Source organism: Trematosphaeria pertusa, assembly GCF_010094035.1.
Source record: "Trematosphaeria pertusa strain CBS 122368 unplaced genomic scaffold BU26scaffold_23, whole genome shotgun sequence".
NCBI lineage: Eukaryota > Fungi > Ascomycota > Dothideomycetes > Pleosporales > Trematosphaeriaceae > Trematosphaeria > Trematosphaeria pertusa.
Genome location: NW_022987234.1, coordinates 610,506 through 625,144, shown reverse-complemented (window position 1 = coordinate 625,144; position 14,639 = coordinate 610,506). Strand labels below are relative to the sequence as shown.

The window sequence follows — 14,639 nt, the reverse complement described above, 5'->3', positions numbered from 1 at the left end:
CAGCTGTGTAAATGAACTTGAAGCTTTCCGAAGCTTCCCACGGTAGAAACTCCGATTCAAGTCTCTCGGTAGTTGACACTCGCTCCCCGCGGACGCACCACGGTCAGCAAAGTAGTTTATAAAAAGCCTTCTCCTCAAGTTCAGGGGCACCAAGTGTCACAACTAAGTGAGAAACAAGCACAGCACTCTATTATTACAAGTTGGACTATAGCCCGCGCATCCATTCTTAAGACTACGCTGTCCAAGACCTCCATTTTGACATAGCACTGGGGAAACTAGATAGCCAAGTAGATCAAATCCTTCCGTGCCATGAAGAGGGGAAGAAGATAGCGCTATGCAGACCCAGCCGCCCATGCATAATCGCCCATAACGCCAGATAAGCTACCCACCGAAAGGGATACCCAAAAAGACGTCTAGAAAGTAAGGAAGAAACGACAACGGAGGGGTTTAAGGAGGCAGAGAGCTTGTTTACCCCTTCTCGCTAGATTTCACTAGCGAGGATCGAATATTGGCCACCAGCACCGGCCCAGGTGAGCTTGGTGTCTCGTACAGCCGTGTTGTCGATTAGGGTCGGGGTTTCGATGTCGTCCTCTGTGCCTTGTCCAGTTTGGTAGTTGGCGGAGAACCCCCATGAATAAGCCTTGCCGCCCTTAGTGATGACAATGGTGTGTTCAGGCCCGCAAGCGCCAGTAACGACGTCCTTGAGGCCAGGGACGGGAGTTGGCACTATGAGAATCTTAGGCTTGCCGTGGTTCCGCTGGAGCCTAGTCTCGTCGTGAATAGCTTCGATCTGGTCAGGAGGAATTCCGGTTTGGGAGCCGTCACAGCGACCCCAAACGAGTACTGCGCCGCTAGCGGTGATGGCAATGTTGTGATGCGACCCTCCTTCGACAGATATAACGTTCTTTCCCTCGAGGCTATGGACGACGCGGGGTGTCAGGACGGTAGCGCCCTCTGCTCCAGCGTTCTCGGGGTGTCCAGTCTCGCAATAGTTGTTGGCGCCCCAGGTCCAGATATGGCCGTCTTCGCCGATAGCTATACCGTGGTAATCACCGCAGGCAATCTTGACGATTCGCTGGCTCGGTCGCTTAACGGAACTGTCGTGGAAGCCCACGCGATTGGGCAAAAGGGCTTCGATGAGGTTGCGCTCCGTCACGCGGCGGCCCAATTGGTTTTGCTGACCGTTGCCCCAGGCATAGACGTGCTTGTCCTTATCAAGCGTGAGAACGTGGTTGGTTCCGCAGGCGATCTGTGTGACTTTCTTCACACCCTCGATGTAAACAGGTGTATTCGCGGTATTGAGGGTTCGTTCAAAGCCAAGAATACCTTCGTTTTTCTGTACGCCTGTTAGCGCTAATTCTTCGAATACGATGGGAAATACCTACGCGGAAAGTACCCCAGCCATACACAGCGCCCTCGGTTGTCAGCGCAAAGGAACAACTGTCTCCGGCCGCAATGTCCACAAACACTGTATCTTCCGGGAAATGCTCCATGGAAATCGCGGTCGGAGTGGCCTCCTTCTCGTTCAAACCACCCGTCTCGTCTTCTGAGTCAGAGTCGTCATCATCTATGTCCCGCAAGACATCCGCGCCTGATGTGTCGCGTCCCAGAGCGCCGTTGTCGTTGACGCCCCAAGTGAGAATCTGGTTGTCCTTCGTCAACGCGACGACGTGCATGCCCCCCGTCGCAATCCTGACGACACTCATGTTGGTGAGCGCTTCATTGAAGCGCGGCCGCTTCACGTCGATAGCGCGGTTCGTCGCGCCGAGGCCGAGCTCGCCTGAGCTGCCTTCGCCGAAAACAAAGACCTTCAGAGGAACGGTATATCGAATCGCGTTAATCTCGGTCTTCTTGCCGTGGACACGTCGCGGGCCCTTGGGCTGAGGTTTCGGCGGTTCCTTCACTGCCTTTGTCTTTGCCTTCTTCGGTTTGTGTTCTGGCTCGGGCTCGGGCTCGCTCTCTTCGTCTTTCTTGCGCTTCTCGACATGTTTCGGCGCGGGAGCGGGGGTCTCCTCCTTCTTTGTGCGAGCACGGGGAGCGGCTCGAGAGGCGTAAGCACCTGAGCGGAGAACTCGCGACGTGGTCGACTTACCGGCCGCGGCCTTCTTCGCAGGCGGTACCACCGTGCCGTTTACAGCGGGCGTCTCTGACTTCTTCGCGCGACCTCGTCCAGCGCCTAGATGAGTTAGCGATGAAGGCAATGGGTTGTGTGCTAATGACATACCAGTGCCATTGACGGTGACTTCTTTAGGCTCGGGCTTCGCTGGCTTTGCGGCAGCAGCGCGCGTCGTTCCTCGAGGAGCCATTGTTGTGCGGTGGGATGGCGCAGCCGCAACGAGTTGAGAAGAGCCGAAGGAGAGTTGTTGTATTGGCGTGTTGTGGTAGTCCTAAGAAAAAAGAGACCAGGAACGCGATATGAACTCGTCGGGCCCACGCTTATTCGGCAGGGGTGCGTGCCTGCACCAGCCACAGCTGAGTCAGCCAAGACCCATTCACGGCGACTAACGTCACAGTCACCGGAACACTGCAAGCCCGCGTGATAACTGTTTACCTTGGTGGCCGTGGGGCACCGGAGTATATATCTGCTCTAACTCCTCTCTTGTGATTCTCTGTTTGCTTTCACCGCTTCCCCGGGCTGCGTGCCGATAACTCGTCCAGGCACCATTCAGGTGCTCAACGGCAGTGCCTACATTATCTGCCTTGCCCTCAGCTCACACGCACACTGCCTGGCGAAAAGCGGCCGAGAGGGTGGTGATAGCATGCTCGGGGCCTTGTTAACTTCCTTCACTCATTTTGGGGCCGCATTATGCGCGCAGCCGTCAGCCCCGTCTCCCATTGCTGCACCTCTACGCGAGCTGCCATGGGCGCAGTTAAACTTCCTGCACACTACCGACATCCACGGGTGGTGGGGTGGACATTTGCAAGAGTAAAATCCTATCTCAACTCAGTCCGCACGTGATAAAGAGAGCTCGGGCTAACAGCACTTAGACCCTCATACTCGGCTGACTGGGGAGACTACGTATCATTCGCCAAGCACCTGCACGATAAAGCTGATGCAGAAGGTTCAGACCTCCTCCTTATCGACACCGGAGACCGCGTCGAAGGAAACGCAATATACGACTCCTCAAAGCCGCGCGGCAAGTTCACATACGAAATAGCAAAGGAACAGCAGATCGACTTGATATGCTCCGGCAACCATGAGCTCTACAAAGCGCACACGGCAAATGGCGAGTTTTATCATACGGTTCCAGACTTCAAGGGCCACTACCTCGCCTCTAACCTCGATATCTACAACCCTGACACCGGAGAGCGCCAACCCCTTGCACCACGATACAAAAAGTTCAAGACGAAGAACCAAGGGATACGCATCCTCGCTTTCGGCTTCCTCTTCGATTTCACTGGAAACGATAATAACACCGTCGTTATCCCCGTTGAGCAAACAGTAAAAGAAGCTTGGTTTACAGAAGCCCTGAGGGACAAAGATGTCGACCTCATCCTCGTATTTGGCCATGTCGACGTCAGATCACCGGAATACGCACTCCTCTTCTCCACCATCCGGAAAGCGCACTGGGACACGCCGATCCAGTTCTTCGGCGGGCACACGCATATCCGGGACTACAAGATCTTCGACCCCAAATCCGTGGCCCTGGAGAGCGGACGGTATATGGAAACCATCGGCTTCATGTCCATCGAAGGACTTTCCACAGGAGGCTCATCCACCCAGCAGCCAAAATCGCGGAAATCTAAACTTGCGTTCGCCCGACGGTACATCGACAACAACCTCTATTCCTTCCAGCACCACAGCGGAAAGGATAGCCAGACTTTTCTGACAGAACGGGGCCTCAACGTGACCCGCGCCATCATTTCCGCCCGCAAATCCCTCGGCCTCGGCACACGCTACGGCTGCGCGCCCTCCGATCTCTGGGTCAGTCGCCGGCCCTATCCACATCACGAAAGCATCTTCACCTGGCTCGACGAGGAGCTGCTACCCCAGTCCATCGAGCCCGAAGACGGCGGAAAAGCACTCGTCATAACGAACACGGGCGGCATCCGCTTCGACATCTTCAAAGGGCCCTTCACAAAAGACACAAAATTCCTCGTCTCACCGTTTACCTCGGGCATACGGTATATAAAAGACGTACCGTACGCGGCGGCGAAGAGAGTATTGCAGCTGCTGAATAACGAGGGTCCGATACTAGACGCTATGAGTGAACGGGGTGTGTATCTGCAGCCCCCGGAGCACGTTGCTGCGCAGTATCGTCCCGAACTATATACCTATCCTCCTCCTCCTCCTCCTTCTTCTTCTTCTTCTTCCTACCACGAGCCCAATCGGCTCTCCCAGTCTCCCTTGAAAGCTCAAACGAAACCACTACCACCCGGCTACACGACTTGGGACGATGCCGGCGAGGATGGAGATGATACGCTGCACTCGCCGATCCAATTCTACGAGGTGCCGAACTGCGTACAAGCAACGATTGGCTTTAATCCCGAAGAAGACGAAGAGCCGCAGGCGGTGGATGTCATGTACAACGAGTTTATCGAGAAGTGGGTGCTTCTGGCCCTGGAGTACCTGGGTGAGAGTTATAGTGAAGAGGATACGGAATACTATGCGCATGGCAAGAGTTTTACGGATATTATGACGGATTGGGTGAAGGAGCACTGGGATGTGAAAGGGGAGAGCTGTCCAGAATAGATCTGCGCGTAGCACATGTGGGCAGACTAGCTGTACGCTGGGGATATCCTAGACTTGGTGCTTGGGTTGGTTCATATTCTGGGTTTCGCCTCGCATAGCATGCTCTCGGCCAGCTCAAAAGTATGGTATGAGCAGTAGGGACGTCAATAATTGAAGTAGAATCTGCCATCTATTCATCCTCTCCCTCAGGTAACTATATATACATCATTCTCATTCCATTTCGACTCAATCATCCACGTCTCCCGTCTTCGGCGCTTGCCAAGTTGAAGTCTTCCATGAGATCCCACCCTCGCAGATGGGCGCTTAGCGAGGTAAAGCTCGTACTCTCTTCAAGAGGTAGTCCAGTCTTGTAACTGGTTTTGAAAAAGGCAAAGGGAAACATGGACACGCCTAGAAGCGTCTGTCCTCCTGATAGGGGGGTAATCTTGAAAAAGCCATGCTGTAAACAGAGCGAAAGAAATCTCTAAACTCCCCCAAATGCTCCGCTGACAAAGTGCAAAGAATTACATTCAGTTTGAGTCGGAATGGAAATAGAAATCGATGTGATAAGTGCTGGTCTAATAGCCGGCTATGCGATAGGTCGGTTGTTGACTGACATGGTAATGGCAACGGCGAGCATGATCGGCGCTATGAAGAGTCACAGGATGCTGCATGCGTTTCCGGAAGGCCTATAGAACTGTTAGTATCTGGGCGACTAATTACATTATTGAGTCGACGATAAGGGCAGGACAACGCTCGGACCAGGGCCAGGAAGCGGCTGTGGAATTCTCCGGACATAAGTTAACTTTCTCGTCCGCCGCTGTACCGTGTCTCGAGCCAACCCGTTACACAGCAATGCCGATCAACACTGTATGTATATAGTTGGGTCGGTATTGGGTATTGGGGTTTATCCCACATAAACTGCTTTTGTTGGGACTCGAACTTCATTCCGCGGAGGGTTTAGACAATATAAGAGATCTTCTAGGACTCACCATCTCTGGCCTCGTATCCTCCCAATCCACGAGTACACGATCTTCAAGCGCTCGCGGACCCGGTTTGTCCTTAAAAGCACGTACTTCTCTTCTTCGGTAATCGGTAAAACGGATGCGAACCAATAGGGGAACAACGCAGGATCTTCTGGCGGTTCACCGTAGACGCTGACAATTCGCGCACTGAGCCATGGGGCGCTCGCTTGCCTCATCTGCCTGATGAACTCCATGCAACTGTCAAGAAGATTTTGCGTAGAGTGTAGATTCAGCGCAATATCAGCGGGAAGCGCGGCATCTGGGTTTTCGCGCTGGAACTGATCCGCCAGTTCTTGTGCGCTGGTGGTCTCACGTTGTTCCAGCTCTCCCTCTTCAGCGAGCGAGAGATCCTCTACGCGCTCGATGCGACCGACATGATACCCATCCAGCATGCCATGAGCGCAGATCCTGAATCGACCGACGCCTCGCGTTTCTACGAAGCTACGACCGTCGCGCAACAGCTCGAAATTGACAATTTCGAGGAGCGTACCGTATTCAAGAAACTGCGTGGGACCGAGGTCACCTTGCGGAGCCGAGGTCCTGTTGTACATCACCATACCAAACTGCCTGTTACCCTCAACGCAACGCCGCATCATCAAGCGATATCGGGGCTCGAATACGTGGAGGAAGGTTGGCATCGTGGGTAGGGCCAAGGTGCATACGAATAATGGCGTGGTGAGAGTGTCATCACCGGGCTGCTCCTCTGCCTCCGCGGCCGCCGCGCGTGCGGCAACAAGGTCAGGACAGAGCCCGTTGAGCAAAGAGTTCAGCAGGGCATTGCTGCACTTGTTCTGCAACGAGGCTGGGATGTGCAGATCCCGACGGCACACAGGACATATACTGCTGTGATCCATAACCCGGGCAAGACAGCGGCGACAGAATGTGTGGCCGCAGGATGTCGTGGTCGGGTCCATCATCAAAGTGTAGCATACCAGGCAATCTAGCTCCTTGTGCGCCACTTCTCGGAGGCGGTCGAGTAGTGCATTGTCCAGTTGTTGGTAGTCGTCGCCCGTGCTTGACAGGGTGTGGTATACGAGGTCGGAGCCATACTGGAGCTCGCCTATCTCTGCCATTGTGAACGTGGACACCAGTCGACCGCCATGCAGAACCCTCTGGTTACTAATGTCCCGCATCTTCTCCTTCTCTTCCATGGCCATGCTGTCGTCGCATTGTAGAATTTCTTCCAGCTGCGTGGGAGTGGCATGCGTCGAAGGGTTGTGCTTGGTCATCTCGGCCTTGATCAGCTCCACCAGCTTGGACAAGGTCACGTCCACATTGCACTCTGCGGCTGCATGCTCTGCACCGCATTGCGGAAGGGGACAGGCAAGGCCGAAGAGGCGGTCGGGCGTGTTCGGATAGGATATGTTGGCGCGAGGCCGAGGATGGGGCAAGCAGCGGCGGCAGACTGTGTGACCGCATGGCAGCGTCGCCGGAGCGCTAAGGGGCCGCGAGCACTGCGGACATTGCACCAGACGAACCAGCTGTCGTGCATCGCGGTGGGCGGCCAGGGCAACCTGCTCCGGAGACTCTTGCGACGGCACATTGCCGACCATCAAGGACTGCGGAGGCACTGGCGGCTCGAATGACTGCTCTCCGCCGAGGGGGAGAAGAAAGTCTTTCCTCCGTTGCCGATTCATACAGCTGGCTTCTATGTCGTGGTAGCGCTTTCCTCCATGTGCCGCTGCGGCAGCTGCGACTGTGGGCGGGCGGTGGCTTCCCGAGTATGTGTCGCGCTCGGGGTGAAACGGTGGTGGTGGTGGTGGTGGTGGTCGTCGTCGTCGGTTGAGATAAGCGGCGTCGACGTAGGGAGAGGCGGCGGCGGCGGCGACGGCGGCGGACGCAGGTACGGCAGCGGGGGGTCAGAGCAGCAATAGCGGACGGCGTCAAAGGGCAGATAGACTATGGCGGGCAGTGTACAGAACAAGGGCGCGCGTGCGGACGGGGCTATTGTTGCTGGGGGACGAAGGGGAGAAAAGAGTGTATGTACGAGGCTCGTCCGTCCGGCGTGTGCTCGAGTCGAAGAGGTCATCAATTGCAGGCAGATGAGGACTGGCCATGTTTCCGTTTCCGCACGCACGCACGCACGCGCAAGAATGCATGATACGTAGCCGGGGACGGATCGGCGATGGAGTTCTGCGCCAGGTCGACCTGCCGGCGAGCGACGGCCTGCCCCTGCCCCCGATCAGTGTGCCACTTCGTCTCCGCGGCTATCGCACGGCCTGCGCCCATCGGCATGCGCCGCTAGCCCTCCCTGGCGAGTCCAATTCACTCGGCCGCCCGTCTCTGGCCGCGCCTGGTCGCCCACGCCCGTTACAGTGCGCGCAGAGGGCGTGCAGCAACGCACCCGCCACCGCTTCGGCGGATGCAGGCGTGCAAGCGTCATCGACCCAAGTTCATCAAAGCCCACGTCAGCCAATTAGCGCCGGGCCCCGCGCCGTGGTCACTAACAAACGTCTCGTCTGTCAACCACAATCTTACCACATGTGCCACTCCGGCCTCTCTGCCGCCTCGTCCACGCTTCCCCCCCCCGAGACCCTGTGATGCCGACTGCCACGCGCGACGCCTGTTGGAGACATTCGACTCGACATTCTCTTGGCTACAACGTGCAATCTAAGTCCTAGCACCATCGGTTGCCACCGCTGGCCCGCCCACTGCAAGTCCTGTCAACACTGCGGCCGATATGTCGCTGACATCGATTCGACCTCGCTAAAATATTCCCAAACCAGTCCATATTCTGTGGGCCCTCCCAGGCGGGTCCAGAGAACTCCATATGCAACAACGTGAACCCAACCTTGGAACGCCCAAGCCACACATCCTAGTGTACAAAGAACTTCTTGTTACATATCCGAACGCCAACACCAGACCCTGATTTTGCACCCCTGAACGACTCAAGATGCTTTCGGCATGCCGTTTGTACCGGCCTGCTCCACTGCTAGCCCCGAATCACTGCTGTCTTCGTCCTGGTCTTCCTCCTCTAGCACAATTTGCTGAAGCACAGACTTGTCGAACAGGTCCAGAATGAATCGACAAGCCGGCAGCCGGAAGTGGTGGGCTTCGAGTATTTGCATGACCTTGTGGAAGATTGCCGGCTTAGCGAACCCCGGCGCTTTCTTTGCTTTGATCCTGTTGTATATATGTCAGCGTACCACCATTGTACCGAAGAGGGAAGCACTGACGCTTGGAGGTCGTTTGCTGCCTTCTTGGCCAGCACCGTGTTACCCAGGTCGGTCGCAAGCTTCAAAATACGCGCATTCACCGCATCACTGTCGGTAACACCAACCCTGACCTCCGCTTTGCGCCTCCAGCTGATGTTGTCCGCCTTGGCTGCCCACGGCGTCATCTATACTTGTTAGCCCGTGTACCGGCAACATGGACGCGCAAGACAAACCGAGAAGAGCTTCTTGAAATCCAACGGTAGGCAAAACCCCAACGCTTCCCCAGCCTCGTTGACAACGCCGTCCCAACCGTATTCGACCAGGATCTCCTGTCCGTGGAGACTGCGGGAGATCAGCCCAAGCACATAGAACGCTGTGCCCCTGAGCGACATGACTTGGGACGTCTCGGCAATCTGCACGATCCATTTCACGACATCTGAGCTTTCAAGAAATGGAGCTCCGAGCTCCATGGAGCCGACATTCCCGACAGCCCACAAGCACCCTTTGACCTTCAATATGGTTTCAGCGTCTTCGTGCTCCATCGCGAAGTCGCGAATCGTGGCTGCAAACTCGTCGAAGTGCCCTTTCTGCTTGAGAAGCTTGCACCCTTCCTTTGTCCGTGTGAGTTCGCGGTAAAAATGGGGTGGCACAAGGCCGTATTCGGGGTGTTCTGGTGCATCATCGTAGGACAGCTGCGTTGAAGGTTTCTCGGGGATATCAGCAAGAGCCCGAGCCATTGAAGCTTCAATCAACGCGACATAGGTGTCGTTCCGTCCCAGGAACCAGTCGTCCATTTCTCTCGTGATGTAATCCAATCCATCTAAATAGTGGTAGCCTACCGAGGTGGACAGGAAGCGAAGCAGCAGAGGGGCGCCGATTTCGCCTAAGTGGTCCAACGCGGGCCGGCATTTTACAACGTATTCCAATGACTCTGTTTGGTTGCATGCCTCTTCTAGGATCTTAATAGCGACTTCGCAGACTTCAACATCTGGGTCATAGAGCTGCGTTACCAACAGCTTTATTGCCCACTCTGCGACACCTGAAGAGTCCGTAGGTTGCATCGGCTTTGTTGCGTACTTGCGAAGGAGTCTGGTGGAGAACATCCGTATCTCTTTCGAACAGGACGTCATGGCTTTTGAGATGATGATGCGTAGATGTCCGTCCAACGTGTAGTCCATGTTGCTGAGCAATGTGCGAATCAAGTCATCGCGGTCATGGAGTTCTATGATATGATAGAACATATTGAGAACCCTCCAGCGTTCCAGAATCTGACTACCTTTGGCATCCTTGGTCAAGGCACCCAAAAGCGCAAAGTACCCTCCGGTAAGCGTCTCATTCATTCGATCGACTTGGAACATGGGGGATTCGGACGTAAGTCCGCTCATTCGATCAAAGTGAGACAAGCACTCTGCAAGTTGCCGGATGAACTTGCTATCACTGAGATATCGAACGCCTTCTGGGTTCTGTAGCAGGCTGTGCATGAGAGCACAGCCCGCTCGGACATATCGTTGATTTGGTTTGGTGTTCTTGACATCAGAAAATCGATACTTGAATGGGCGATAAAACCCAAGTAAACGGTGAATGAACTTGGTGGCTTTCATGGCTTCGTCGAGCCGCTTCGCGTTGAGCAGAGGTCCCTCGATGATGTTTAGGATGAGATCCCATCTCCACTTTTGGAAAGTGACGGTGTTCAGGACCTGGGTGTCAACCATCATATTTCGGAACGTCGTTTCATCCATCTGCATTGCCGCCTGTGCTTTGGACTGGTCTGTCTGGCGACTTGAAGTAGTACTGTCGTTTGTGGTGGTAGCTTTGCTAGCGTAAAGAGAAGTGGGGCCTGAACGGTATAGAGTCCTGTTGACGCTGTCTACCTGATAGATCGTCCCGATGGCGACGAACCTGTCCTCAGTCTGGAATTTGGAGGCTGACTTCAGAAGTTGAGGAAGCACCTGAAGCTCCGCGCTCCATGAAGGCGGTAACAGTTCATTCGCCATCTTCAGGACCTCGCCAAGCAGGAGAGTAGTCTTCCTCTTTAATGGCAGGGTAAGCGGTTCCTCTTCAGCATGGAGCAAAGCGGGGACTAAGCCAGCATGTAGGAATGCAGCCAGCACAACTGATACATAATGCTCCAACAGATTCCACTTGTTCGCGGGATCAGTGTTAGTGCTCGAAGAGTCCTGGGCCGGCTGACTCTTGAGGTTGGTGACGCGGCCATAGGTGGTCAATCGTCGGCCAGCCAGGAAAGAAGAGGACCATGATGGGGGCTTGATGCGGAGGATGTCGAACAGTAATTCCAGGAGAATATTTCGCACATGCGGGGTCTCGATTTGCAGTGACATGAGAAGAGATCGAATCGGCATGAAATTGTCCATGCAAAGTGCGAGCAAACCGGGCCAACTTCTGAAGAGAGATGCGATCACCTTGGCGTTTGCTTTCAACTTCTCTTCGTGGAGGTGGCCATGAGTTGCGCCAGCGTCCGTAAACATGGCAAAAGGGGATTCGAGCTCGTGCCCAGACCTGAAGAATTGCCGCCTTTGAGGGGTATCTAGCAGGTACACGAAAGCGCTTCCAACGCTCTCCGCTGCATGGTAGTTCCCTTCTCCGAGAGCATCGGTCAGGGTGCCCATACCCCCGGAGGAGACCAGAAGCGCGGGCTTTCGTACGAGGATCTCGGTCAGAGTGAGAATAGCTATATTTCTGAGTCGATCATCACTGTGCTCGGACACAGCGACAATAATGCGGATAACGGCGCGGGAGATCTCCTCCACCCCGTTTTTGACGTCTAGGAAGGCACGTACGAATTTGAGCGCCTGCTCTCTTTCCACGCTGGCTTTGCTTTCCTTCACAAGCGAAAGGATGACCAGATAATCGGTATGCAGCCCGCGAATGACCTGGAGAGATTTGCGGTCTGTGATAGCGTAGCGCATCACTCGATAGGCGGCGGCAACGACCTCTCGGCTTTCGCTTAGAAGCATGGTTTGCATCCGCAAGCCAAATATTGACCAGGCCAGATCGTACTTCAAGGTCGGGTGCCGCTTAAAGAGATCCACCAGCGAATTCGCCCTTTCCACATAGTACTCTGGCTGCATGCCCTCTGCCTCTAGTGCTTGGAGTATCTCGGCCAGAACGAAGGTAGGCGACTCCGTCTCTTCTTCCTCCTCTTCCTCTTTTTGGACGACATGGCGCGAGGGCGATCGAGAAAGATTCCTCCGGAAGAGGTACGAGAGCCGACTCTGCGGGTCTGGAGGCGGAGACTTGACTTCCTTCGCTTTTTGTATTTCAGCCGCCAATCCCGACTTCAACTGTGCCAGCTTCCTGTTCGACAAGTTCAGCTGTTCCTCCACCTGCAACCGCTGGTCTTTGGTGTTCTTTGCATTCTTCGCATTCAATGCCTCCAGCAGATTCTCCGACCCGATCTTGATCTTTGTCTCCTTCTCGATCTGGTCCTGCAGCTCAGCCTGCCTCTGCTCGGTAGTGGTCGAGCTGTCATCGCCCACCGTGATGGCATGCATGTCGAAGTCAGGACGTAAGCGGCCATCATGCGACGTTGTGGGCCTCAACTGCGAGCTGAAGCTGCCCGGCGCCTCCCTGGCGGTCGCGTACGAGGCCTGCCCGCGCGAGCCGGCCATGACGCTGGTCGCAGCTGAGGACAACGAGCGGCCATCTCTACCTCTCGAGGGCGCAAGCAGTGAGACCTGGTCGGCTGGCGCGTCGCCCTGCGCGTTGACGGAGCGCACGGGTGGCGTCATGAGCGTGCCTTAACCATAGGGCTCCCAGCCGCATCGCATGCCTGTATCACGGCGGCGTCCTCCTCTTGCCTCATGAGCTGTTGCGAGCGAATATCAAACGAGATGCAGACGTGCAGTGGCTGCTCAACGGGCGGGGTTGCGGCGGCGATGCAGGGAGCGGGCGTGGGCGTGGCTGCCGTCACTGGCGCGCGGGGGGGGCTAGTGAGCGTGGATTTGCGGAGAGCGACGGGCAGTGAGCGTGTTGCGCGATGCTGCGCAGCGTGTGCATGGGATTGATGGTTAGGGAGATGTCGCGGGCGCCGTCGAAGCCCAGACCCTCTCGCTGCAACGCCAATCCTGGAGGGCTCGACATCGGCCCGGGTTGCACGTGCGAGGAGCGACGCCGGGCTGCGCGCGGCACCACCGCTTCCTCAGGCCCCAGTCCTCCCCGGCAGAGGTCGTCTGATATCTGGCAGAATCTGCCCCGGGTAGCCGGGCGCCTGCTATCAATTTTGCTCTTCGCTGGGCCCCGCAGAGGGAAGCTTTCCTGCATCCGTCACGTGCAGCGCGCGTCCAGCCAATGGCGCCGTCAGCGTCGGAGCTGGCCCTGCCATTCCATCATCGGGCTTCGCCGACAGCCAGCTCCTCCAATGCTTCGAGAGCTCCCAGCGCCATCACTCTCGACTCCACAGATCGAATCGAGAAAAGCAATATCGCCGCATCTCGGCCACCACCGTTCAATGATGATCCGATAAGGCCCCGCCACGAAAATATATCTATCAGTCACCGCTGCCCTCACTTATCATCCACCAGCACCCGCCTCCAGTCCTCACCCCTCAGCCCTCGTTGACACAGCAGCACTGACCAGCTTCCCACTCTTCCACCACAGCTTCATTTCTTACATCTGACACCTTGGTCCTCTTTCAAAAGCTCAATTCATCATGTCTCAGCTCAGCTACGCCCGCTACGGCAAGGACAATATCCGCCTGTACAAGGTCGATAAGAACGACCGGACCGGAGTCCACACCGTCACTGAACAGACCGTCTGCTCTCTGCTCGAGGGAGACATTGAGACCTCGTAAGTCCTATCGAGCCGGCTTCGATTGCACTTTCTAACGTCACAAGCTACACCAAGGCAGACAACTCCGTCGTCGTTGCGACTGACACCCAGAAGCAAACCACCTACATCCTTGCCAAGCAGAACCCCATCAGCACTCCAGAGCACTTCGCCGCCATCCTCGGCAACCACTACATCGAGACCTACCCGCACATCCACGCCGCTCACATCAAGATTATCCAGCACCGATGGACCCGCATGAACATCGACGGCAAGCCGCACCCACACTCCTTCTTCCGCGACGGCGAGGAGATTCGAGTCGTTGAGGCTGTAGCCAGAGAGGGCGAGGGCATCACCATTCGCTCCAAAATTGAGAAGCTGCTGGTGCTCAAGAGCACTGGATCTGCCTTCTACGGCTTCCACCGCGACGAGTACACCCAGCTTCCTGAGACCTGGGACCGCATTCTCAGTACTGAAGTTGAAGCCGGCTGGAAGTGGAAGCTCTTCAAGAACGTTGCGGAAGTTAAGGCCGTTGACTTTGACGCCGCCTGGCAGAAGGCACGCGACATCACTCTCAAGACCTTCGCCACGGACGACAGCGCCAGCGTGCAGGCGACCATGTACAAGATGTGTGACCAGATCCTCGCGGCTGTTCCGCTAGTCGAGGTTGTCGACTATGCTCTCCCCAACAAGCACTACTTCGAAATCGGTAAGCTACACTAAGCACCCCTGAAATAACCCGCCCTAACGCACACCGCAGATCTCAGCTGGCACAAGGGGCTCAAGAACACTGGCAAGGATGCGACTGTGTTCGCTCCCCAGTCCAACCCTAACGGTCTCATCCAGTGCACCGTCACCCGCAAGCCCAAGTCAAAGTTGTAAAATATTCACTTCATCAATCACGACTAATGACTTGTACGATATGGCTGGCCATGTAGCGATCGTTTCTGAGATCTTTTGTACATAGCATCTGTCATTTAATCTGGGGGAGAGCACAGAGAG

At 55.7% G+C, this 14,639-nt stretch overlaps 5 protein-coding genes across 5 annotated transcripts; 2 read left to right on the top strand and 3 right to left on the bottom strand.

Annotated features, from left to right (window-relative positions):
• Positions 1 to 481: 481 nt before the first annotated feature.
• BU26DRAFT_535319 (RCC1/BLIP-II) lies at positions 482 to 2,306 on the bottom strand (the record flags this gene model as incomplete). The annotated part of the gene is made up of 3 exons (XM_033831270.1): positions 482 to 1,336; positions 1,386 to 2,176; positions 2,225 to 2,306. The coding sequence occupies 3 exons, from the start codon at positions 2,304 to 2,306 to the stop codon at positions 482 to 484; spliced, it is 1,728 nt and encodes a 575-aa protein (XP_033676649.1).
• Positions 2,307 to 2,759: 453 nt separating this feature from the next.
• On the top strand, positions 2,760 to 4,928 carry BU26DRAFT_544436 (ser/Thr protein phosphatase-like protein family; the record flags this gene model as incomplete). The annotated part of the gene is made up of 2 exons (XM_033831737.1): positions 2,760 to 2,926; positions 2,989 to 4,928. The coding sequence occupies 2 exons, from the start codon at positions 2,760 to 2,762 to the stop codon at positions 4,691 to 4,693; spliced, it is 1,872 nt and encodes a 623-aa protein (XP_033676648.1). The 3' UTR covers positions 4,694 to 4,928.
• A 402-nt stretch (positions 4,929 to 5,330) lies between these two features.
• Positions 5,331 to 7,334, bottom strand: BU26DRAFT_535317 (uncharacterized protein; the record flags this gene model as incomplete). The annotated part of the gene is made up of 2 exons (XM_033831269.1): positions 5,331 to 5,361; positions 5,665 to 7,334. The coding sequence occupies 2 exons, from the start codon at positions 7,332 to 7,334 to the stop codon at positions 5,331 to 5,333; spliced, it is 1,701 nt and encodes a 566-aa protein (XP_033676647.1).
• A 910-nt stretch (positions 7,335 to 8,244) lies between these two features.
• Positions 8,245 to 12,995, bottom strand: BU26DRAFT_496199 (uncharacterized protein). The gene is made up of 3 exons (XM_033826245.1): positions 9,086 to 12,995; positions 8,874 to 9,037; positions 8,245 to 8,820 (listed from the first exon to the last, which is right to left on the bottom strand). Exons 1-3 carry the CDS (start codon positions 12,599 to 12,601, stop codon positions 8,586 to 8,588), a joined length of 3,915 nt encoding a protein of 1,304 aa, XP_033676646.1. The 5' UTR covers positions 12,602 to 12,995; the 3' UTR covers positions 8,245 to 8,585.
• Positions 12,996 to 13,057: 62 nt separating this feature from the next.
• BU26DRAFT_468904 (uricase) lies at positions 13,058 to 14,626 on the top strand. The gene is made up of 3 exons (XM_033825302.1): positions 13,058 to 13,658; positions 13,706 to 14,346; positions 14,398 to 14,626. Exons 1-3 carry the CDS (start codon positions 13,522 to 13,524, stop codon positions 14,517 to 14,519), a joined length of 900 nt encoding a protein of 299 aa, XP_033676645.1. The 5' UTR covers positions 13,058 to 13,521; the 3' UTR covers positions 14,520 to 14,626.
• Positions 14,627 to 14,639: the final 13 nt, after the last annotated feature.